Source organism: Astatotilapia calliptera, chromosome 15 (genome assembly GCF_964374335.1).
Source record: "Astatotilapia calliptera chromosome 15, fAstCal68.1, whole genome shotgun sequence".
NCBI classification, from domain to species: domain Eukaryota; kingdom Metazoa; phylum Chordata; class Actinopteri; order Cichliformes; family Cichlidae; genus Astatotilapia; species Astatotilapia calliptera.
In genome coordinates, this window is record NC_137436.1 from 11,404,592 (window position 1) to 11,429,834 (window position 25,243).

The 25,243-nt window shown below is 40.0% G+C and overlaps 2 protein-coding genes and 1 long non-coding RNA gene across 5 annotated transcripts in view; 1 reads left to right on the forward strand and 2 right to left on the reverse strand.

The window, feature by feature from the left end:
* On the reverse strand, positions 1-14,411 carry rab32a (RAB32a, member RAS oncogene family). Its single transcript, XM_026194418.2, has 3 exons — positions 13,384-14,411; positions 3,496-3,773; positions 1-1,257 (listed from the first exon to the last, which is right to left on the reverse strand). The coding sequence occupies exons 1-3, from the start codon at positions 13,595-13,597 to the stop codon at positions 1,108-1,110; spliced, it is 642 nt and encodes a 213-aa protein (XP_026050203.1). The 5' UTR covers positions 13,598-14,411; the 3' UTR covers positions 1-1,107.
* Positions 12,263-24,791, forward strand: LOC113037398 (uncharacterized). The gene is made up of 4 exons (XR_003274625.2): positions 12,263-12,578; positions 22,629-22,668; positions 24,060-24,219; positions 24,327-24,791. It is a non-coding gene; the product is annotated as an uncharacterized LOC113037398 (long non-coding RNA).
* The window catches only part of grm1a (glutamate receptor, metabotropic 1a), a 35,489-nt gene continuing 25,907 nt past the window's right edge, over positions 15,662-25,243 (reverse strand). For 2 of the 3 annotated variants that reach the window (XM_026194415.2, XM_026194416.2), the window contains exons 7-9: positions 22,622-22,748; positions 19,676-20,612; positions 15,662-18,168 (exon numbers count right to left, since the gene is read on the reverse strand). In XM_026194415.2, coding sequence (XP_026050200.1) covers positions 17,355-18,168; positions 19,676-20,612; positions 22,622-22,748 — 1,878 coding nt within the window. In that variant the 3' untranslated portion in view covers positions 15,662-17,354. The remainder of the gene's footprint in view (positions 18,169-19,675; positions 20,613-22,621; positions 22,749-25,243) is intronic. The other variant, XM_026194417.2, reaches the window with a different exon arrangement.

The following is a 25,243-nucleotide window of genomic DNA, read 5'->3' on the forward strand; positions in this document are numbered from 1 at the left end:
CCTGTTCGAATGTTTATTCTAGTTTTGGTCTTGAGTTTTTTTTTTTTGTTTTTTTGTTTAAGTATTTCTACATGTAAACGTGTTTAAAAAAAAATCCTTTGCATTTCATCTGAACAGTTCAACAGATTGAGCGTAGTCCTTGTAGTCCGTTTCTGCTTTTCACAAATTCCAAAGTTATACAATACATAATCCAACACAATTTAAAAATGCATACTGAAACATACATGAACATACTATCGTACCAGTGGAGAGACAATCAAAGAAAGGTTTCCTATTGTCTCATTTAGTATCATCATTAAAGTTTTTATTATTACTCATATTACTGAAATACTTCATTGTCCGGCTGTATACTTCTGTGTAAAGTAAATGCGTGATCCATTGCCTCACTAAAATATGAATCAATTAAGGCACTTTTAGAGAAAATATGGCATTAAGACAACACATTTCTAATAAGATAATACTTAACTAAGATGCCCATTTACTTGCTTTTTTTACACGGTACTCTAAAAAAAAGAGAAAAGCTACAGACACAAACATGATTTGCTGCTGTAAGATGAAAAATTAAGGGCCATTAAAGTCCACCTGCGTTGGTTCTGAGACACTTTTTTGTTGCTGGGTGACAAAAATAAACAGAAGGAGGCTGAGAGAAAGTACAGCAAAGAAAACACACAGACTTTGAAAGGCTACAGGTTATTTTAGAGCTTGGGTTTCTCAGCCTTTTGCTTAGATTGAACCCTTCTTCAGTGTGATACAGTCTCGAGCCTTCAGAGGCTGTCAGAACAACAAGGGGTGAGTGAGTGAGGCGAGGTTTGCTGGTGGTGGTGAAATGCACCCTAACATGAAGACAGCACCGAAGATCCTGAAAGAGTCGTGTAGATACAAGAAGGGGAACGGTTAAGGCAAATCTAAATAAAATGTATCTGTGTAAAAACTACGGATACAGAGGTCAAATGGGCATCAGTGAAGAGAGAAGTTCCTGGAGCTTTGAAGACACAAAAAAAATAAAAACAACCCCAAAAAATATATTCCTCTCCAAGGCTGCAATAGAGAGCAGAAGCCACAGGCTGGATGGGTGCCAAAGGGAGGCTAATGTGAATGGATTGAGTGTTAGCAGCAGCCTGACTTGCTCTCAGCAGCCACAGTCTCCTGGTCCAGTTTGATCCTGTCTCCATTGCTCTCCTCATATGGCAAACCTTTGTCGTTAGCCAAGATGTTCTCTACCAGGAATCGAGCAGCTTCATCCACATTGATGTTGTCCTATAGAAAGGTCAAAGCATATATTAGAGAGGTGATAAAAAAAAAATCATAATTAAAACAAAAAGTCATTTGCAGCACAGTATGTATGGAGACTGGAAATTTCCTCTGCCTTGGCCTGCACTATGGTCCTCAGAGCAGTTTCAGAAGTTCACGAAAGCCCTTTATGTGAACCAGCCTGTTTAGCTGGGTAACAGAAGGCAAAAGTGAGACCAGCAGAGACAGGCTGAAAATCACTGTTTGCCTTTGTCCTTCACACTGTGGCCCAAAAGCTGTCATAGCATGGGTTGAAGAGGTAATGAATATTTATGGATTTTGCTCAGACTCTACAGTAGCAAAGATGTTTTCAAAAAAGGCAAACAGAAATAAAATAAAGATTTAAAATATAATGAAATAAACTGGTTTGTAGTATTTACTCTATTAAAGACTACTGAGCTAAAAACAGTACTTACTGGTATGCTAGCTCAATCAAGCCAGTCTTAAAGTAATTTCTTTTAATAAATTGTAATGGCATGTGGTTGTTGACGACATTATAACTCATAGTTCACCGTGACATTGCATTTTCCCCTTGTACTGTATTAGGGAAAATATGCTCTTCGTCATTTAAATCAGCATGAAAGTTTGGCACTTATTAACAGAATCCCAGTCGCAGGTTGTTGTGGGTTGAGTTTAGTGCAAGTGTGACAGGCACACAAAACATTAACCCACAGAAAGGAACTGGCTCTGCACTCATCACACGCCCACATAGACACGTCACATGACTCGGTACGTAGCACAGCTCCAGGAACAACAGTTATTTAGAATGAGCTAAATGGGAACAGCTGATTCCAGAGTCATCAAAGCATTCCACAACATGGAAACATAATGGATGTTTGTTATTTGAAATGTACATGTGCGTGACTGTAGGCATTTCCCGGTTTATCGGCTTGTCATTTTGAAGTTTCCAAGAAGGAAGCGGCTCACTGAGGGGGAAAAAAAAAGAGGTCTCCCTGGAGTCTTAAAATGTAGAATATTCATGATCACAAAACAAAGTTCTACAACATGTACTAACAACTGAGGCACAGAACTTTTAGCACAACTAAGTTTAGCACTACACTTTATTTCAGATGGAAATATTATACCTATCGTAACATTTTATAAGTTAATTAATTACCTTTTAAAGGCCCTATTTCCAATCCACTCTCAAAGAGTTATAAGATTTTTCTAAACTTTGTAAAGTACGAGCGTATCTGAATTTCCCTTCTTTCTACGTGGATAACAGTCCCTTAAAAGGGCGTAGAGAACAAACAACATTAACATTAATATATCTCCAAGCAGTAGGATGTGGGACCTTTAAATGAAAGTGTGTGGAAGAGAGAGATGAGAATTAGCTTACAAAGCAAGTGCAAGATGGCAGCAATCTCAAGATAGTAATAGCAAACCAGTGACATCATGGCGCAAGTTGAAAAGAAACACTACAAAACATTATCATTCAAACCTTTATCCCTCTAATCCTTGCAGCTCTGGGCTGTAACATCCATCACTGTCATGTGATACCTTATCACACCAGCTGTCCAACAAATTTTTTTTACCAGATATTGTGCATGCATGCATGCATGCCAAAGACAGCTGGATTGATGCTTGTCTTTTTGAAAAGAAATTTCATTATTCCAATGTATTTGGTAATTTAATTTAAGTCATTAAACAGATTGCAGCCCTTTAATCTAATGCAAATTACTTACAAGCCTCCATATGTAACACTGAATTCTGAATCAAAAATGCTAACATGAACAACTGCTGAATCGGCTTCTGACTAAAAAAAAAAACAAGAACGTGTAACAATTTCACAATAACTACAGTCAACCTAACGTGATTACGCCACACAGAAGATGTCTCACTTCTCTTTGGATTAACTTTTGAGGATTTCCTGTCTTTAAAAATCTGTTCAGTAAAAGAATAAGTATCTCCTTTTATTCTGACTTTGCTACATGAGCACTGAGCACAAAGCTGTTATTGAACACAAGTCACATTCACGTGTAAAACGTGATTTGAATCCAGCACTAATCATGTTTAACAATGACTCGGCTGACTTTAAAGGAAATATTTCAGCCTGCCTTAACTTTTCATTTCATGCTGCTGTAGGATGTTTTAAAGTGCAGAATAAATATGAGAGGACACAAGTTTAAAAAGAAGAGCGTCACCCAGCTCTAAAGAGGAATGCATATAAAATTAAACGGCTTTTGTCCACTGGCACTTTCTCACCTTAGCCGAGGTTTCAAACCAGCCCAGAAAGCCAGTTTCTTTGCAGAAATTGTCCATTAGAGCTGTGCTGTTGGAGTTCTCTTTCTTCTGGTCACATTTATTGGCGAGCAGCACTGAGGGGATGGGGTTGCCGTTAGCCAGCTTCACCTTACTGTCTAGGTCATGCTTCCACTTAGACACGGCGTCAAATGTGGAGCCCCTTGTTACATCGAACACCACAAATGCCCCCACGGCTTCTTTGTAGTACACCCGCGTCATGTTCCCAAATCGCTCTTGACCTGAGGGGTGGGAAAAGGATGCAGCGGTAAATGCACAGTTTTTACAAAACAGCTAAAAGCAACTAAAAGATAAATAATATGATTTGGAGTTTGTGAGAGAGGAAAAAAATAAAATAAAAAATCATGGACCCTGCAAAGACGTGATAATTCACCTGAAATGAACAGAACAGTATCTGAAGAAATAAATATTTAGTACTCGGACTTGTCATTTCTTACTCCAATTTGTAACAACTTGGTGAGAAATGAAATAATTTCGCCTCTAAATGTGGCCAAAAATGATGAGGATAGAGATGGTTACTATTTGACCTATTTTTCTCATTTGCCACGGGTTTAATCCACACACACTATGAATGACGGGAGTAATCTGCCACTATAATAAGCCTACTCTCTGAAGTTATTCTCTAAGAAAATCTGAGGTGATATTTCACCAAGCCAAAGCAAGGGAAATTATCAGCAGTATAAGGTGTGTCACTTTCAATCTGAATCACTTTAAGGCAGTTTTTCACCCCAGTTCATTAAGAGTTTTACAACCAGTGAAGACCAATTGCTTCCTTTGGTTTTGTTACATATGGATCCTTAAATCAACCAACTATTAAGAATACAGATTTTATACTCAGTGCAGTAAATGCTTTTTAAATGCCAAAACATCATGGAAATGCTTACAGTTTCATAGAATAACTGTAATTATAACTGAAACCTCAGTACTTGAGTACTTCCATTTTCTTATTTGCACTTTTAAAATGAAACTTTAAAGAGGAAATACTCCCTGGGGGTAAGTAAATAATACTAGGAACTGAATTACATGCTTTAACCTTCCTGTGTTATTTCACTTTAGTTCATGTGTGCAGGGAGTTCAGCACATGCAATGCACTTGTACACTCTAAAATGTGCTTAAACCACATCTCCAAAGGTGTACAAAGGAAAAGGCTTTTTCCAGGGAACATGCAAGTGTTACACATCCATAGTGTGCAGATTTATCAGGCAGCTGAAATACCAAAACTGTCTTAGGAACTACATAACCTTAGGTCTTAATTACTTTCCCAAAATGTCTCTGTAAGAATTAAGGGGTTGCCGCATCATTAATGGTTCATCTTTATGGTCTTTGATGGGAAGTCAAGCAGTTGATACTTTGATGCAAGTGATGGATGAAGGGCACCCTTTTTTTTTTTTTAATACTGCAAGCTTGTAAGCAAAGCAACCTCCAGAAGGTAGCAGTAGCAACAGCTTTGGAATTTGTGATACTTCATATCTCTGGACAGTCTCCATTGGCCAGGAATATACCGAATGCAGTGAACTGTATCAGGTGCTGGGTTGTTAGTAGGCTCAGACAATTGTTGGCAACAATAAAAGAAATGAAAGTAGGACACAGCTCTATTTGAATTGTTTATGCATGGAAGCCACTGATGTTTCAGCAGGCAAGTATCCTTGTTCAGCAGAGCAATAGAGCAGAGATGAGTTAAATACCAGCATCACTACATCACATTCAAAATAAAACTTACTCTGTCAATTTATATATGCATATATTTGACTTATTAGGTTACTTGATTACACTTTTTTATAATGTTACAAGGCTTTAGCTCGCACTCATTAAATGGGCCAGTCTAAATATTTCAGTGCAGTGTGTCAGTACTGCGCCAACCTAAAACCACTAGTAGCTAGTAGGACTGAGCACAAGCATGAGCTCCTTTTTAGACATACAGCTTTGGAGATTCCTCCACAGATTTAATCTTTTTCCTGTCAAGAGCCAGTGGTTTAAATTTACCAGATATAACAAAAGCACTTTAACGTCAAAACTTAGATAAGGATGTTTGCTTTTCTACTTTTTAAATCATATCCATCTTATCTCTATGGGAACAGTTTCTCGGACATATGCTCTCTTGCATATGGTTCCTAGTTGTAAGGCAACATCAGCTCCTCTAAGAGGTCCTGGCTCTTAAATGCCCTTGCATGTAAGAAAAACATGGGTCTTTTAATTTTCTAATGGGGACAAATTTACAACAGCATCCAGTTTGAACTTGCCTTTGTAATCACATGATTAAGACTGCTGCTGGTGCTGCTGAGGACATTTTAGTCCATATGCTATGCTTAACTAACTATTCAAATATTGGGTCACCCCCAGAGGTATAGTTACTTAGCATATTACCACAAATGAAGCCTTTAAAGCACCTGCTCGTTTATCATATTTAGATCGAGTGTCTGCAATTACAGCAGGCCACGATAAGCTTGAGATAACATGTGATGGATTTAGCACATATTTATGCTACACTGCTCCAGGGAAAGTTCCAAGTATTCAGCGTGTTAGATAATTTGCAGTCTTTACTATTATTGAGTCACAAACAAATAATGAAGCAAAAATGAGATTGAGGAAGTGCGAGCAAAGCTTTACCCAGCGCACTTTCACTTTACTGTACTTACCCAGTCACGCAATAAACTGGAGTGGCGTGGCACAGTGCGGGTGTGAGCAAGAGAGTGAATACACTGTGGGGCCCACAGGCCTGACGGTAATTGCTCATAATTGAGAGTCTAATTTTAGCTGATATAACCCCAGGTGAATTCACCAGAGACACGACACAGTGGGATAAAGAGCCGATAGACTGAAATAAGGCTTTCATTTCCAAGCCTTGTAAAGCTCATACATCCAGGATAGCGAAGGCAAGGGCAGAATATAGATGGAAGTACTGTCTTAATAATTTTTAAGGCCTCTTTTCTTTTCATTCATTGCAAGGTATTATAGGACGACATATGATTTTGCCCAAATGGAGTGACAGAACAATGCTGACCACTGATTAGTTTTGATATTTACAAATATTTTCACTTGTATTAGTTGATTTAAAATATAGTAGAGCATGTTTTATTCAGATTAGTAAAAAAAAAAATTTGGATTAGGGAACAGTATAACAACAGCATATTTAAAATCAATCCAATCTTCTCCAAAAGGTCCAAAAACAGACAAGATCTGGAAAAACAAATCCTGAAAACATTCTTTGTGCCTGCTTGCTGGCGAGAATTGTAACACTGTCCTGAAGAATTTATGTTTTATGATTCTATCTTGAATTTGGGGGGAAAAAACATTGCACAATAAGCAATAAGTTGCTGAACTGTCAAAAACTGGATTAGAAGTTTTTCGGGTATTCGCAAGGTTTCCATATATCACTCACTAACCTTTCAGATACTCCGACTGCTGTGGTTGCTCCACATACCTGGCTGCTATACGATTGTCTAAGGGTTTGTTTGGGTTTTTTTTGTTTGCTTTTCAGGGCATTCCCAAGTTGCTGTGGTTTTTCCCATGTGAGTCACTGACCTTAGGTAACCTTAGGTAGTTTCAGCTGCTCCACGTATTTGATTTGGCAGATTTCTACATCAGATGCCCTTCATGATTCAAGAGGTTTGTGTCTCCTTCCAGGCTCTTTCCCATCTTTTCTTTCCACTTGTCTGGCAAATGTGTAAACCACTACACTGTGGAACCACTAAAAGTCACAAACCTTAAGTTAAATGCAAATCCCGCGATGCCTAAAAAAAGTTTTCACTGTATGGATTTTCATAGGAAATAAAATTCTAAATGGATACAGACTACAGATTTTCTATCTGAGATCCATCTATCAAGCTGCTTTACTTTCCTGTAAAAGCAATTTTCAAGGACATTTTACTATTTAAAAAAAAAAAGAACAAATTTAATTACATTAAAAGCAGTAACGAGTGTCATATGCTCCTAACCCAATCAGCAGAAAAACATGGGAATGGATTGAGCAAGAATTGCGTATTTACTCAGAGCATGCCACAGAGAAGCATGAGATATCAGGAAAGTACAAAGGTGTGTGCTTCTGCATTAAAAGCACAATATTAGGCAACAGCATCGAAAACTAAAGAAGTGGAAAACTAAATCTACCCAGAGAGAAAACCAACTTTGTTGAATTTCAAGGGCTTTAAACAGGGTTGTTCTAATTCAGTCGACCACACTGATAAACACGGATGCATGACCTCAAGTGCAGTTAGACACTCTGCTTATGAAATCTTCATAAATTTTCAGTTACAGAAGTACTTGATGAAATTGAAATGGTTTAGTTAGATTCACTGTATCATCTCTGTTTGCTGTGTGGGAGAGACTGAAATAAAGCGAAGTCTCATCATTATCCAAAGCCCTAGCAACCCTAGTTTCCTCTTCGTTCGTAGATATTGCTATCCTGTGGGTGGGTTACCATAGAAACTGTCCAAGCCAGACATGGCAGTAACAACAGCAGCAGTCACCGTCTGCTGTTAGGAAGCAACTGGCTGAAAAACTTCCCCGCACACTCCCCCCATCAACACTAAAGTAGCAACATTGGGCCCAGTCACGAAGGTAGTCTTCAGCATGAGTTTCAAAAGAGCGTAACACATGACTGGCACGTTCAAATTCCTCAGAGCAGCATGTGAGACATGACTTACTACAGCTTACTACAGCCTTTACCGCTGAACAGTCTGAACTGAATCCACAGCCTTTTTTCCCTCCTCACTTTGTGCTAAGAGGTTTTTGTGTGCACCTTAATTTAGAAATTTAATTCATAATTACAGTGCTACTGCCGCTGACAGCCCAGTGGGAATCTGTGCAACTTTATAGAACGGGTAGGGAGAGGTTTCTTGGTCTTAACCTCTATTGTTGGTGGTAAGAATACACCAAAAAGTGACCAAAATGTCAGTAACTACTACTACTACTACAACTGCCGATAACAGCCAAAAGAACACAACCACTCTACCATTAAATCAGGTAACTTATGAGGTAATACGGCAACCGGATGACCTTCCTGACACAACGCCAAAGGGGACTGGTTACAAAGAGGGTGCTGTATTAAAAATCTCCTTGTGATTCCTTTGGTTGTTAGCACATTAGCACAGTTCCCTGTAGTTTGAATAAAAGACACTGACTTGCCTGAGTTTAGTCTACGAGTTTTCCTGAAACTTGAAAAAGTGCTGGAAACAGAGAACTTTCACCTTTTAGGTAAAAGTTGTGCCCTACTGCTGCAACCAAATACTTCAAAAGGCTCATTTTATACTTTGAAGGTTAATGGTCTTTGCTTCCGTTTGGGTTGTACGTCACAAATTAAGTCACTTCCACTTGGCAAGTGGTTAGGAAGTCTTTCTCTGATCCCGGAGAACGCACTGTTCCCTATCAACCAGCGATTGCCTGGGTGTCAATGACTGGCCTCTAGGCCCAGGTGACTGAATCCTTAATCAATCTAAGGACTGATGATCTACTTAAGATATACATTTGATGACAAGCATCAGATTTATTCCCGTTATATACAAACAGATAAGTGGCATATTAAAGGACAACCTGGGCAAACAACAACAAATCCAGATGTCCGAAAGCAGAGAGGCAAAGAGTGTGAAAATAAAGGTGAATCACACATTACAGGATTTGCATCTGGACGCCCAATTGGAAACGAAAAGCTTTAGGTGTGAGGCACTGGTCTTCATCATCACCAAATGAGAGAATTGGAAGAATGGTGCTCAGCTTGTCCAAGAGAGTTTAGACTTCAGATGTGTGAATATATGCCGAAAACCACCAAAGCTGTTCTGGCACCTTGAGGTTGTCCAACACCTTACAAAGATACTTACATTTGGTATTTCCTTTCATTTCGCACCGACCGGTACATTGTGTTTTCTGCCTTCGCTTCCATTTCCGTCGATGGCTGCACTGCTTGCCACACTGTGCGCTTGAAAACGTCTCAGTGTCACATTTAGTATGCACTGTCATACTTGGCAAAAGGAGCTAAATTGCTTGGCAGTGATTTGGCTTCATTCGGTCGTTTACGAGTAGAGCACAAACAGCAAGAAGATGAATCTTTCAGACCACTGACAGAAAATTAATCAGCAACTGTTTTGATAGCAAATGAATCAGTTGTGTAAATGTTTGAGAACATTACATATTTTGATCACGGGTATATGTTTTTCTCAATATGCTTAATGTCATACCATTAAGTTTTTAGAGTGTCAAATCAAACACAATGGGCGACTGAAAAAAATCCCTTCTAGTAACGGAAAACTGATTTGTTTTCCCTGTTTTCTTGTTATTTGTAATCGAAATGAGTGACTGTTTCTTCAGATTACTGATAACATAAACATTCGGCATCAAATCATCAAATCGGTTACAGCTCCTCGCCAGCCTTTTTGGCTCTTGTGCAAACAAATAGATAAGAGCCTCTTTGTACAGAACACTTCAGTTTTGGGGTATTTTTGCAAAAGTAATTAAAAATTAGACTTCTCCTTCCTCCTTAGTTTACCTGTGTTGGAAACCTCGTCCTGGGTAGCATCTACTTTTTCAAACCCTGTTAGAAAGCGGCAGCGCTATGAGATAAAGAGAAGTTTATCATTGAGGTATAATAAGTTCAGGTGAAATGAGGGATCCTAATGGGACAAAAAGTTTGGACCGCAATAGGAGTCACTGCACACATCCCATTAATGTGAAACCGTTCATCACTTCTATGTTTGAGCCCAAAAGGTGCAGGCCTTTTCACTCTATGCCATAGCGGTAATCATTGTGTCCACTGGCTTGAGTAAATCCAGGAGAGAGTGGAAAAGGGGTGGGAAACCTGCATGCTTCACACTGACTTCCCCGATGTTGTACAGTCCTCTGATTACTGTTATTCCTCCTAGACTGTAATCACTGGTGAGGTCGGTAAAAGACAAAGAAGCTCTGAAGTTGCTTTCAGTGTTGCCAAGATGATTATTCCTCCTCCTTTTCTGTACATTAAATGGCTTAATGGCCATTCATTAATGGTCTTAATGACTTGGCAACTACACCTCGAGCTTTTAGCCTTTACACCCACGTGTCGTTACTTATTTTATCCTCAAAGTGTCCTCAAGGCAGGCCTTGATGTAGGTGTGAATAACGCAGTTTAATAACAGAGTCGTCCTACCTGGTGAGACCATCCAGATCCACACAACTTCCCTAATCTATGCTAGCATGTTCCCCTGTCTTAATTAATGATATCAGCCTATCAAAGTGTGTGTGTGTGTGTGTGTGTGTGTGTGTGTGTGTGTGTGTGTGTGTGTGTGTGTGTGTGTGTGTGTCAGGCTTTTATTTACCCTCGCAGATCCTCTAATCAAGTGCTGTCGGTCTGTGACAGGCAGACAGCACTTCCTGGCGCTCAGTCACAGATGCTCCTGCACACTGAGCTTGTGCTGCCAGGGCCAAAGTGATGGTGGGGAACTTGAGCCCGCACTGCCACTCACTCTGTGACAGACATGCAAGTTGTTGTGATGACTCCCCCCCCGACACCCAAATGTTCGCCCCCTTTCTGTCACTGCTGTAAGCGGTGGAATAAATAAAAGAAAAACAGCAGTCTTCTAACCATCTGTCCTGATCTGTCTCAGCATATGAGCTTTGTTTGATTGAGGGAGAGGAAGGACCTGCTCAACCCCGCCAAAAAGTAAGAATAGAACATATCTAGAGGCAGGGATTGTTTTTGTTGGGTTTTTTTTAAATCATGAAAACTTTATATAATAGCCAGACAGACATTTTTAAAACCCTTGAAACCCTGTTTGGTCTCTAAAATTATGATTGTAGTTTTGTCTTATTGTTCACTATAACTTGACTAATCCAACAATGTGATACTAATCCAGCACTTAAGATCACCAAAGCGGTACGACAGGCTGTGAACCAAGAACCAAGATGAGGAACAAACACAGTGACCAAAAATTCCTTTGAGGTATAGGTTATAGAAGTCCTGTTTTTCACTTCTTTAAACATCTGTAATCAAACCACAATGGCTTTAACCCATTGCATCTAACTTCAGACTGACAACAACAGTAAAAACACAGTTAGATGAGAAGCCAACAACCTTTTTTATCCAAGACTATCAGAATAGTAGTAGGAAGACTTACGCCCAGAATTTGTCCCACTTCAAACCTCCTGGCATATAGACTTTTCTCATTGAAAATTCTCTGCTTTACCCACAGCACATGGAATTTTTGTCTCTTTAGGCTACTTTATAGAGCTCAACTTATTCTAGTCTTTAAAAGCTCTGTTATTAGCCTTAAGAAAACAACAACTTTGAAACGGCATTTTAGCAACAAGACTGTCAGAAATGCCAAAAGCTGCAATCTTATCTAACTTAAAAATGTCAGGAACACAATTTGCCACTTTGATGGATACTGAAATTATTTCTCAGGCAGCAGCGGCTCAGGCTGTTAAGTACTTGTTTGCTTTTTTAAACCTTTCTGGTGATGATTTGGGCTTAAAATGTAATAAAACCTAATTTTGTCGCATTCTTTGGACAGTTTTTTAATCAAGTATTTATTTTTCCCAATAAATAGTCAATTCATTTGAATAAAGAAAAGAAAACACACAAAATAACTGCAGTCCTATTCACCTTGCCATTTTTGAAAAGCGTAATATATGTTTCACTACTGATACAAAAAAAGAGACAAATTATTATTTTTCCGTTTTGTAAACTGCCTCAGTTTATACTTTGCCTTTTATAAATACTGTAAAATTTCTAAAATATGCCCTAAAATTTGACAGTTCCACAACGATTTCCACGAGGTCACACTCCTAATGGCCCTTAAGTCACATGATCTCATTATGTTCAACACAAAGATAACCATCACAAATTAGAGCTGGGAGTTGCAACGCAGTCAGCACAGTTCTGAATTTCAAAAGCCCCAGTGTCAGATGGATTTTTGGCACTGGGATCAAACATGAAAAGATAGAGGCTAATGGGACAGTGCAGAGACCCCTCACCCACGTCACATCACACCCTCATTCCCTCTGACTGAAGAGCAGCGTAGACCGTGTCTGGCAGCCTGGCTCCTGCTTGCGTTTTGAAGGTCGGTCTTTTTTGCTCACTTCTCATCTTTGCTCACTTCCTCTCTCTCACCTGTCCTCTCAAGCGCGTCATTCTCAGACTCTTTTGTTTACAGTGTGATATTTCTGGGCCTGGAGATGACAAACACTGGGAGTCTGAGCAGTGCCGCCTGCATGCAGGAAACTTGTATTTACACTGCTCTGATTCCTCTCAGCTTGCTTACTCAAGCTGCTGGAATGCACAGGTTGGCCTGTGTGCCAAGTTACTTAAGTTTACTGAAATCTTCTCGGAAACAGAGCCAGGCCGTTTGAATCACAGGACGGTAACAGTGATAGGATATCGTGACCAGTTTAACAAAAGACACTTGTAAGCCGTGGTGAGAATTACACCACAATATGACGGCGAGTTTAGCGAGGCGGGGCTTAGTCGATAATAACAACGTGACCTACATTCCACTGACAATTATGAGCTGCTGTGATCATAAAGTGGGCAAGAGAACAGCAGACGTGATCAACTGGTCTTTTGTACTGGAAATTCCCCCCGTGCGCCGTTGAATTCGTGGCCATCTGCGGGTTTAAAAATTTACTCTTTGCAAAATAGATAAATAAAATCTGCCTTTCTGGTTGATTATTATTATCACCATCATCATCTTAAATCATTTTCTGATAAAACATATCTCTGAAGTCTCGATGTGGCGTGCTCAAGTGAAACTTCCCCAATGTGACACGTGACGCACGGAAAAGTTAGATTTGGTATCTCGTGGCTCCAAAATCACCGGATCCATTATTGAAACGTAATTATAATGACGTCAGCGAGCGTGTCCTTACCTGCGATGTCCCACAGCTGTAACCTGACCAGCGTTTTGCTGTCCCAGTTGATAACTTTGAGTGCAAAGTCGACCCCGATCGTCGCCCTGTAGTGTTGCGAGAAAAGTTGGTGAACGTAGCGTTTGATGATGCTGGTCTTGCCCACACCTAGTTCTCCGATCACCAGCACTTTAAACAAGTACTCCTTGCACTCGGACACCGAGCCCCCGGCCATGCTGAGACTGACAGCTGTTCTCAAACTCAGGCAACCTCTGCTTTCTCGCTCATATAGATGTCCTGCAAGGAGCGACGGAGGACTAGGCCGGTGTTACAGCTGAAGACCAGATGCGATAGAAAGTACTCGAGTTTCCCCCCAACTTTCTAATTCTCCTTTTTACTCCTCCTCCCCCTCCTCCTCCTGACGCTCAACAACCACCTGATAAGTCACAGGACTCAGGCGGAAATGCAAATCTTGATACAGTATGCTTCTCCCTCTAGTGCGAGTACATAAAGCTTTTCATGCGGAAATCATGGTTTCTGGTTTCGTATTCGAAAAAAAATAAAAAATAAAAAAAATATTTTGCGTGCTAAATTCAGGAAATTGCCGGGGCGGGGGTCATTTTAGCACATCTAAGTGAAAGAACAAAACAAACAGTGAAAAAAAATCCTCAGGAATCCTCAGTGGAACCAAACCTCTAATTTGAAAAACATGGCTCTCTAGTAAAGGTGCTCTGCACATCCCATACTATCTCAGTTGAGCCAAAAATAATAAAACCATTGCACAATAGCTCAAAAAACACCTCAAAATTCTTGTTTTCTTGTGATGTAAAGAAGTTCAAGGATATTCCATTTCAAATCAAGTTAATAGACATAGAAATCTTTAAAAAAAAAAAAAAAAGATCTCGGTTTTTCCACTTTAACTACATGGAAAAAACGTACAGTTTACACCTACAGGAGATACTAGGTTGTAGAAACCCATACTATGAAGCTCCCAGTGCACAAGTTTGTGCTGATGTTAATGCCAGAGGAGCAAGCATGATCCCAGGTTTTTTAAATGCGGTGGTACAGGTCAGGAAATTGTGTTGGATAAATGTTTTGCATGTAGGATTTTTACACAAGTGAAAGTTATCATCCTATTCAAGCAACTTAATAGTGCACTCGTTTCATAATCAAAATATATTTTGGAAAAAAAACAACCCTAAAGTAAGGGTACACATTATATAGAATCGGATTAGAATTTCTGAATGTGTTTAGCCCAAACAACTACAATAACTATATATTACAATTACTGGTCCATTGATGTATGTTCCAGCTGTTGATGTATTTAATTTCTTCCATATTTTTTGTTTGCTTGACCTATAGCACAGGTGTCAAACTCCAGGCCTCGAGGGCCGGTGTCCTGCAGGTTTTAGATATGTCCTTGATCCATCACAGCTGATTAAATGGCTAAAATGACCTCCTCAATATGTCTTGAAGTTCTCCAGAGGCCTGGGAATGAACTAATCATTTGATTCAGGTGTGTAGACCCAGGGTGAGATCTAAAACCTGCAGGACACCGGCCCTCGAGGCCTGGAGTTTGACACCCCTGACCTATAGGTTTAATAATAGAAATTATCTTCAAAAAATAAAAAAACTAAAGATATAACATTTGCATCTAAAATATAGTGGCATATAAGCAGGAAAAAGGATAACACAGAAATACGTACATTAAGTACAAGTATATTAAACCTGAAGTTCAGTAAAGTATTCAAGAAAATATCAATGGGGGTATGGTGCCACCCCATGACCCCCGTCTAGACATGCCCCTGGCATCTAGGTAGAACGAAATTTAACAGACTTGTTGCATTGATAGCATTCTATTACAGTACCAAAGTCAAACAAGGGAGCTCTTTAGAATGACAAGTGTTTGTAAAAGCAGACTGCATGGCTAATATATCATGCAACTTACTATATAATATAACTTATGACACACTGGCTCAAACATATTATTTGTGTGATATGAAAGGGCAGTCAATAAGAGGCTTGTAAAAGTGATGACAATTGAAATCTTTGGCCAATTTGAATAATTATTTTCTTCATGCAATTATTAACATCTTACAACACAGTGCATTATGCGGTGCAATTATGAGGTCCAAAATGCATGCCCTCTTTCCCTACAGTGTTCACATTTTGCAGGCCGGCCAGATTGGAACATTTTAAAGAATCATTTGGGGGGTGTCAGGATATATGTTTGACTCACTAATATAACTTTAGTTTTAGTTTGTTTGGTTTTTTCAGCTAATATAGGCAGTAATCAGTCTTTTTAATATAAGTTTTGTTTTTATTTTACAGCATCTTTCATGTTCAGCTCACCCAAAACATAAAGGCCTATTTCGTTCTAGATTTGACAGTGTTTTTCAGGTGGCACCTGATATATTTTACACTGGTTAAGATCATTTAACAACTTACACTATAATAGACTAAAAACATTTGGAAATACAATACAATTGCACTACGTACTGTGTAGTCTCGTACTTTGAAATTATTTGCATTCTTATAGATAAAAGAACTAAGAAACTTAACCTCAATTAAATTACTTAACTTTATAATGCAAGATTTAAACAAAATTGAAACATGTATCATCTCGTTACAAGAAGCAATCAATCATTGGTTACTTTTACAACCAAATGTGTTCAAGAGGATACAACTGGCTCAACTTAAAATTTACCCCAAAAAAACAAACACACTGCTTTTTGACGAGTATCCGAGGACAGTTGCAAAATGTATAAACTTTGTTTTTCTGTCGACATTCTAAATATAGAAACATTTATTAGTATTACAAACATACCACCTGCGTGAAAAACAAGAGATGGCTTAACAGTATTACAAACTTTGATAACTTGTACAACTTACTGTGTTTTTCCATTACAATGACACAGCAAACTCAGAAAATGTGGGAAATATCCACACAGCATGGAAAGCAAAATCTTTTTCTGTTGTCATTTCCCACGCGCGTAAAAATTCTCAGGGTTATGGTTTTAGTGTAAACGAAATAAACAGCATTGCCATCATCTACAATCACCCTATTTACCTGTTTACCAGCTACGTCATAAAAATAAATAAATAAATAAAACAGAAAGCGGGGGCTGTAGGCTGATAACAACTTTGCTTGGCACATTGTAACCATAGTCACATATCATACAGCGCGAGTCTTCAGCAGGATCTGAGTTCGTTGATACTACTTTTGTGATGAGCACACCTTGCGGCACATAAATGTAATACTCAAACAACATACTTCACTTTTCTTGTTAATTTGTAATATATAAACTGCAATGAGGTTTGATTAGAGAAAGAGTGCAGTTACTTAATGAATACTCAATGAAAAGTTGATTTTCTTGAATGAAGCTTTGACTGCTATACACATGAACAGACCTGTGCATGTGCTGCAGCAGAAGAGCAGAGCTAATCAAAACTGGCATGAAATGCACTTAAGCTATTGCAGTCTTTAGAGAAAGTTTGGTCTGTGATGTGTAAGCGCGCTGCGCAAACACTACTGTGTTTCTCTTGCCGTGTTTTCTTTTTTGCAGACTCTACAATTGCACTGTCTCTATTAAAACAAAAAAACAAAAAAAAAACACAGCTACATCTTCTATTATGACTCTCCGTGTTACTTCATTCATTAAAAAATTTGGCGTGAGAGCTGACTAGTTTTGGCACGCGTCCCAGTTTTACATTTTTCAGGAAGGCTTTGTGCACTCACGGCCCCTCAGAAACGTAAGCACTCGTAGATAATTTGTGGTCTACCTGTATTTTCGATTAACCACTTACTGTTAACAGCAGAGTAATAAATACAGTTAAGCAAGCAAATGTCAGAGCAAATAAACAAATGTTAAAAACTCGAAATGTTAAATCGTATCGTTGCACGTGTTGTGTGTCGGTGTGTGTCGGTGTAATGCACTCTGTGTGATGCTCAAGTCTGCTGACAGCCGCTGTGCCAGCGTTGGTTTTTGCTCTCACAGTGTTGAGGAGCTGTGTGCGTAGTCTCGGAGGATGTCGGCGGTGTAGACCGAGGGGCTACCGAGCATCGAATCGATGATGGGGGAGCCGGTGACAGAGTCCCCTGAATACACAGAGTCTCTGAAAGGGGAGGGGGGAGACAGAGCTAGGGAATCCTCCAGTGTTGCCTTGTTTTGAATTAAATCCTCACCTTCCCCATCCTCCCTCTCCCCTTCCTCCTTGGCGTCATAAATGTAGCCGTGTAAGAGGTCCAGTTCCTCATCCTCAAGCCCCTCTTCTGCAAATGCCCCGTGTTGTGGAGCTGAAGGAAGGTGAGAGGGTGTCAAGCTCAAAGGCTCGTTGGCAGGCATTGCCTCCTTGGCAGTGCGGTCATTCAGTGCAGGTGCATGGGAGCTGTGCGTGTCCACCACATCCCTGTGCAAGCGATCTGTGGTGTGGCCTGTCAAGTGGGAGGGCAAAAGAGAAGCCGGCTCATCCAAATCCGACTCCCGCCCTCGCAGCCGATCAGTGCTAGTTGGAGTCCAAAGGGGGCGCTGCGCGTCGCCCTCGTCGTCTTCCTCCGTCAGGTTGTACAGAGGTTTAGTGCCAGGTGGTTCTGGGGGGGGATCTTGGGAGGCGGTGCCAGTGTTGCAGGTGGAGGGCTCACAGCTGTGGGGGTCGGGGGTGTTAGTTAGGGGCCTGATGACCGCCGTCTGATTCAAGCCGGCTTCCTGTTTCCTCACATGCACAGACAGTCTGTGCCACACATTCCCCCCCCTCGGAGGGTGTCTTGGACCTGATTCAGACCATGACACAGACTTGCCATTAGAACTATGAACGAGATAAAAACCCAAGTTACTATCACAGGAAACCAGGAGGTGAAGGCAGAAAAACAACATCAACATAGCAGCAACGTAAGACAACAGAGCAGCAGCATTTCAACATTTCATTGCATGTTAAAATACTTTTGAAGTACGTGACTTGACATTAAGAGCTTGGCTAAAGTGTTCACTCATGACCTCTAAAGAGCGTCACATTTATCAGCCTCACAAACAGTGATTCATAATGTGCTGCAGACAGCATTATGATCATACATTTTTGTCAGACATTGAAATAACAGATTTAAGAGCCATCCATCTCATTTATTTTTGTCTTCTTCCTGACTGTCTAATTTTATTGTTAAAGAGGGGTGCATGCATTTGCAAAGTATTTCGGGTTTTGCCCGGACTGGCCTGATGACGACACAGTGTTTAGCGGAGAATGAGCTAGGACTGGCTCTAATGTGATTAGTTGGGGAGGTGGTGAGGGGAGGGTGTTCATGCTGAGAAAAGTTAAATGTGAGGTTAATTCAGGATAAACCGAAAGCAGCAGGGTGGCAGATCACCCTCTTGGAGGGCTGCATAGTCAAAAATATTTTTGCCACTGCCAGCTCAGGAGTGCCAGGATCACACTATCAAATGATGTCTTTAAATGAGATCTAGAATCCAGGCAGGTTGGCAACAAATGATCCAAAAGATGAGAACCAATCAATAAAAAAACAATTACTTTCAGCACATCTTTTTGACCTAAAGATTTTTTTAGTGTCATAGTGTATTGGGGAAAAAGCTTGTAGAAAAAATTGATTTCAGCTTTAACACTTTTCAGCTGTCTTGTTGCTGTGATTATCTGAATGGTGGATACTTTAATTATTCCCCAGACTGTATTATAAAATAGACAAACTGGCAGTGCAGCTCTCCAAGAAAGAGGTTGAATGACTCCAAAACATTTGCCAGCCTTGACACTTGACAGTGCGCTCCTCAGTATAGAAGGTTGAAGGGTTAGAAGATTAGATAGGCTGCATAGCAAGGGTAAGAGACAACACTTAAACATATTGGGATCACTCTCCTTCTCTGCCCCGCTCCTTACTTTAGTCACTTGTCCATGTGCCACTGCTGTGGATCTCAAAAAAGTTATATGCAAGTCTTACATCTAGAATCGCCACATGAAATCTCTACTTTCATTATCCCTGACACGTTTGAATGGCCTTTCAGCTTTAAATCAATAACAGCAAACGTCCCATCTTGACTTTCCTATTAAATTTCGCTGATGATATTTCATTCTCAGGGGGAGGGGGATGTGCCTAAAAACCAGTTTTTACTACATAAATACAAACACTCATTGGGGTACTGGAAAGATGAAAACAGACCACTGACATGCAAACACATCATAAAAAAGTGATAGCTTGATATGATTTTTTTTTTTTCCAATTTGAGAGTTTAGTCACCTTTTTGGTCTCTAACCAGTGACCCCAGAAATGAAATCCAAACAGAAAGATGAAAAAGCACAAAAGGTTACTCACTTGGCATTGCCTGTTACAGTCTTCTTCCGGCGGAACATATTCAGGAAGCTGTTGCTTGTTGATTGAGCCGCAGACTTCCCATCTCCGACGTGCATTCGCACCACGTCAGATGTGGTGAAGGCGCTTCGGACGTTCCTCTCTGGTTTGGCGATGATTATGTACATCTTGGGTGTGAACATGCAGCCCAGTGCCACTGTTACACTCAGGCTGACGGAGAAGGATGTGGTTATGATCTTGTAATTAGAGCCAAAGTAGATTGGCACGAAGGCCAACCAGATGATGCAGGTAGTGTACATGGTAAAGGCAATGTATTTAGCCTCATTAAAATTGGCGGGCACGTTCCGCGTCTTGAAGGCATAGTATGTGCAGCTCATGATTAGGAGGCCATTGTAGCCCAGCGGCGCTACCATGCCTACGTTGCTGGTGTTACAGATGAGGTAGACCTCACGTATGCTGGGGTATGACTTGATGGGCTCGGGGGGCTCTAGAATGATGAGTGTAATCTCCAGAGTTAGCTGCACACTAATAAGCATAAAGGCAATGATCACTTGGGCCCAGGCGCTCATGAAACGGGGTTTCCTGGTGCAGATCTTTTTCTTGCTGCCAGCCAGAATGCGTGCAATGCGGTTAGTTTTGGTCACCAGGGCAGAGTAGCACATGGCAGATGAAAGGCCCACTAGGAGCCGCTGCAAATAGCAGGAGGCCACTGTGGGACGGGCGATTAATGTGAATGGACAGATGTAGCCTAGGAAAATGCCTGCCAAGATGATGTAACAGAGTTCTCTGCTGGAGGATTTAACCACAGGTGTATCACGGTACTGGATGAACACAAAGGTAACAAAGGAGGTGATCAGGATGCCCACGCAGGAGAAAACCACAGCAACTATAGATTCCACATCTGCCCAGTCAAGATACTTCAACGGCAGGGGCTGGCAACCTGGAAACAGTAGAGGAAACAGTGTTCGGTCAATTTTTTAATTCATCCTGCGGTTAGTTTTACTGAATGAAAGGTGCATTAAAAGATGGTGGGAAGCAGTTAGTCAAGGAGAATGAAAGAGTGGGCAAAGCAAATCAGAGTGTTGGCAATGGCCTGATTTTAGTGCCTTCCACATGCACATATTATTGTGTATATATATATATATGTATATATATATATACATATATATACTGCAGTATTTTAATTGTTGCATTCGGTCTTTTTGGGTAACAGTTAATGGTTGTACACTGAAAATAGACTTCACTGGTAAGGCAATTTTTTAAATACATTTTGGTTTTCGGAATTTTATTTTAACACTTACAGTATTAAACTACTCTCAGTGAATAATTTGACATGATGACATCATTTTCTATATGATAATAAAAATGAACTTTCAGCAGCATCAGAAAAGTTTAATAACCTTGATATATGTTAAATACTTCTTATGGTAAGTCTTTGTGTTATGTTCAAGGTATAAAGAGAACGAAAAATCTGTGTTGGAAATAATGTTGTATAACCTCAGAGCCAAAGCCTCACACAGCAATAACAACACGCTGGAAAAAAAGGTTTGAAATTTTTAGATTCTGGATTTCTTAGACTGTCCTAAATGTATTTGACAATATTTAAATGCTGATGACCATATTAATAGATGTGTTTTTTCTTATTTATGTAGTTCCTTGTACACCTATAGCTGCCCATACATGTGCCCCCAACATTTGCGCTATGGCACTGACAGGAACTCATTTGCATTTTTCATCCTACACACCCCAAAGCTCTATTTCTCTTCTGTCATGATGCCCTGCATACTCATCATCCAACACAGAGAAGAAGTCTGGAGAGCTTAATTGGAGAAAAATGACATCCCTAGACTTCCCCAGCTTAACACTTCATAAATTACATGCTTCTGCTAATAGCATTACAGTGACTTCACGGAGGAACCCAGTTCTGGTCTGCATGCTAAATCCTAATATGCCAAATCATAAGACATATGAAATTTTAAAATAAACAAAATTGTCGTCCTCTGGGGATTCTAATCAGAAAGGTAGTAATGAGCATCTCAAGGTGTAAACCAGCTCTTATAGCATGGTTTCATTTAAATGCAGGGGGAAGTGGGGACAGAGAACTGTTGCTTGTTTTCTTTTGGCCACACACCCAGCTCAGCTTGCAGATGATTTTGCCCTTATGCATGCAAACAGACACGGGTGGCAAAGATGAAATGTATCTGCATTCACTTATCTAACACAATCCTCACATCGCTTATTTGTGTTTCTAAGCTCTGGGAAGACCTTTGAAATTTACTCTTCTGCTGCATATTTTCAAAAATACACATTCACAATTGTAAACCCTTGTTCAGTGAATAGCATATTACCTCTCTCTATTATGGTCTATATGGTTTAAAATGGAGCACTGTAACAAAAAATAATTTCCCCCAGGGATCAATAAAGTATTCTGATTCTGATTCTGATTCTGATTATTAGTATTTTTCAAATGTAATGAGACTGAAGGAAACTTTTCTTTCTTGACAGACTGCTGAAATGTATCCTCAAGCCTCTCATGGCAGTAATAGGATTTTACACCTGGGAATTGAGGGCTCCTCTCAACTTTATAAATCGCTGTCAGAACAAGCACCGGGTCACAACAAGAGCAGAGAGGAAGGAAATGAGCAGCAGCATTTTTTTGAGGGAGTGGTGTTAAGGTTTGAGGAAATGAAGAAAGCAAGGGCATAGGACCTGCATGGTGAAAAAGGTGTTGTTACACTGAGGTGCTGTGTGAATAGCCTTACGGTGGGGGAAGATGACTATTGAGAGAACAGGGGAGTCAGCCCCACTAAAAGTACTGTGGTTGAGCTAAGGGTAAACGCATGAAATGGGCAAAATAATAAGTGTGAACCGTTTCAGGGGTAATGGACAAGGAGTGTGGATGAACGATGTAATAAAAACAAACACAGTTTCTGTTTTTGTTTCTCCTACCTGCCAGGTCATCATCCGGCCACCATCCCAGCTCACACGCCTTGCAGGTAAATTCATCCTGGACATATTCGTTATCCTTGCATGTGGTGCAAATCCAGCAGCAGCTCACCTCACCCTTCCTAATCACCTGCACGCAGAGAAACAACACACAGTCAACAACATGCCAAAGAAAGCTCGGTAGCAAGTCACTACACTGAGCCGTGGAAAAAAAGCACATCTCACCTTAAGCAACCTAAATAATTAATCAGCACAGAGGGGATATCAAAATGAGGATTTGTTTGTGCGTTTTTTGAGCCCCAGACAGAGTGTTTAGAAAACAAGGCCGGCTGCTTTTACATTCTGCTCCCAAAGAAGCTGTTACCAGCACTGTGATATGTAAAGCAGGGTGATAAGTGGGGCACGAAACAAAGCAGATAGAGGGGGGAAGCATGAGCAGCTAGGAGAGAGGATGCACCCTCCCTCGAGGCAACTTGGTGCATAGCCAGTCTGAAAACAATTGTCCCCAAATGAAGGAAATGAGGGCATTTATTCAGCCTTTGCTCAAAACCAGTTTTATTGCTTACTGTCCCAAACGGTCCATCTCCTCGCTCAGGTAGAGCGCAAGTCCCGTGAGTTTATGGTGCAAACCTAAACTTTTTATGTGACATCAGAACTTATCCGTGTTTGTCATATTTACATAGACTTCTCTTTTCCTTCATTATCCCTTCTTTAAATCATTTGTAATGGGAGGAGGATTTAAAAATGTAGGACAGTGTAGCATCAGCAGCCTTCTTGCCAGCATGTGATTTAAGCAAATAAAGGATTAAGATTCACTGCAAGAAAAATCAATGACATATTTACTGGGAACAGATGTACAGTAAGGGCACCGGTTCAGCTCTTAAAACATTTCTCTTTTTAATTACAGTAGAGATTAATTGGAAAGTTAGACATTTGTGGTTCCCCCAATGCTTAATCCTAATGATTATATTGATGTCTTTACTTGACCTCCCCCATTTCCATCCGCAACCTTCATGCACATGAACACATACGAAGTAGGTGGAGTGCTGAAGTCCACGCAAAGTTTTTCACACTTTGTCCTAGTATTGATCTGATGAGGCAAATCATTTTTAAGATGGTTTGTAGGGAGTGCTGATCCCGATGGGACATTGCATGCCCACATGATTAATCCTAATTTGCGATAGAAAAAAAAGATTATCACGGTAGATTACATTCTGCTTGTAAATCTCAAAATTCCATTAAACACAGAGACCTTTCTTTCAAACTCAAACATCACTTCCCCATAACTGTACTGCAGAAACAACAAAGAAAACATACTGCATTTGGAATTTAGAAAATGGCAAATGGTTGTGCCCTTTAAGATCTGCATGCACTTTTTTTTGTTACCAGTATAGCAAGTAGCAAAAGAAATTTAATTACACCTTCCAAATTTAATTACTAGGTCCTGCAATCTGTGAGGCAGCAAAATATTCCATATTATTCATCTCCAAGAGACGGAAGGAGCATAATCAAACCAAGAGAGAGAACTAGAAGTGCATACTAAAATTTGGAAATAGCCAGAAGAAGCAAAGGGGATCATAAAAGAGTAAATATCGACCCAAGTGAGTATGTCCATTTAAAATATTGATATAAAAGCGTTGAGTTAGTGTGGGAAATTACATTAGGTTTCAAATGTGCCTGTATTTACCTTGACAATTTTGTGTTACAGTGGATGACGTACAAGAGGACACGTCAACGTGAAGATTCTGGTATACGGGAGGGCAGAATGCTTTTAATTGCTGTCCATTTGATTTTATATTCACATAATAAGCGGAACAACTCAAAAGTGGAAACATGTGGTAAAGAGGAAACTGCACTACCTACACAAAGAAGGGTATTATCAGCATACAATGATAATCTCTGATTTTCTGATCCAGTGTTTTGAGGAAGAGAAAGAATAGTATTGTTAAAAGGGGTCAACTCTAGTTGATCCCTATACACAGAGAATAACTATTTCCTGTGCTGAACACTGACAATTTGTCTATAAGTGCTTTATCATAATGATGAATCGTATTCTCCAGCCAGCCTGTATCTGTACCAATATTGTCCCAGTCTAACAAGCAGGAATATTCACCCTCTGCCACAAAATGATGTGTGATAGATTAACACGTTTTAATAAAATTGATTTAATCAGTGTGGATCACCTTCATTCGGTGTACCTCTAATAAAGTAGCAAGCAAGTAGACTGACTCGGATTCATTATCAGACAGAGAAGGCAGATTGAGTTCTTGAAGAAAATGCAAACATTTTGAATGCTGCACTGTGTATTACAAGAGTCTATAAAACTAAGAAGTGTTTAAAAAGCAATGATACTGGAGTATTCTTTACAGTTTTTCAGCCTTCAAGCTGATAGAGGACTGTGTCTGGGTCTTTTAAAGCTTTACGTTCTTCCGGCTTTGTGAAATAAGAACACCTTTATGCATCGCAACAAAGAGTTAAGTTATTCTTTCCTGTAAAGCCTCAGAGAATCCGACTTCTTGTTGTGCCTGAAGCTGGATCAAAGTATTTTCCAGCTCAGTTATCCTGCTAAGTCTATTTTTATTAAGGCGAGGTAAAAACAAGATTGAGAAATCCATAGGACAGCCC

What these genes read in the sequence shown, in the direction of transcription:
- rab32a (XM_026194418.2), bottom strand. Translation starts at nt 13,597, where the DNA reads ATGGCCGGGGGCTCGGTGTCCGAGTGCAAGGAGTACTTGTTTAAAGTG. An exon ending in ACAGCTGTGGGACATCGCAG is followed by an intron (nt 3,774 to 13,383) that starts GTAAGGACACGC and finishes CCCACCCCTCAG; the next exon opens with GTCAAGAGCGATTTGGGAAC. An exon ending in GGTTTGAAACCTCGGCTAAG is followed by an intron (nt 1,258 to 3,495) that starts GTGAGAAAGTGC and finishes ACCTTTCTATAG; the next exon opens with GACAACATCAATGTGGATGA.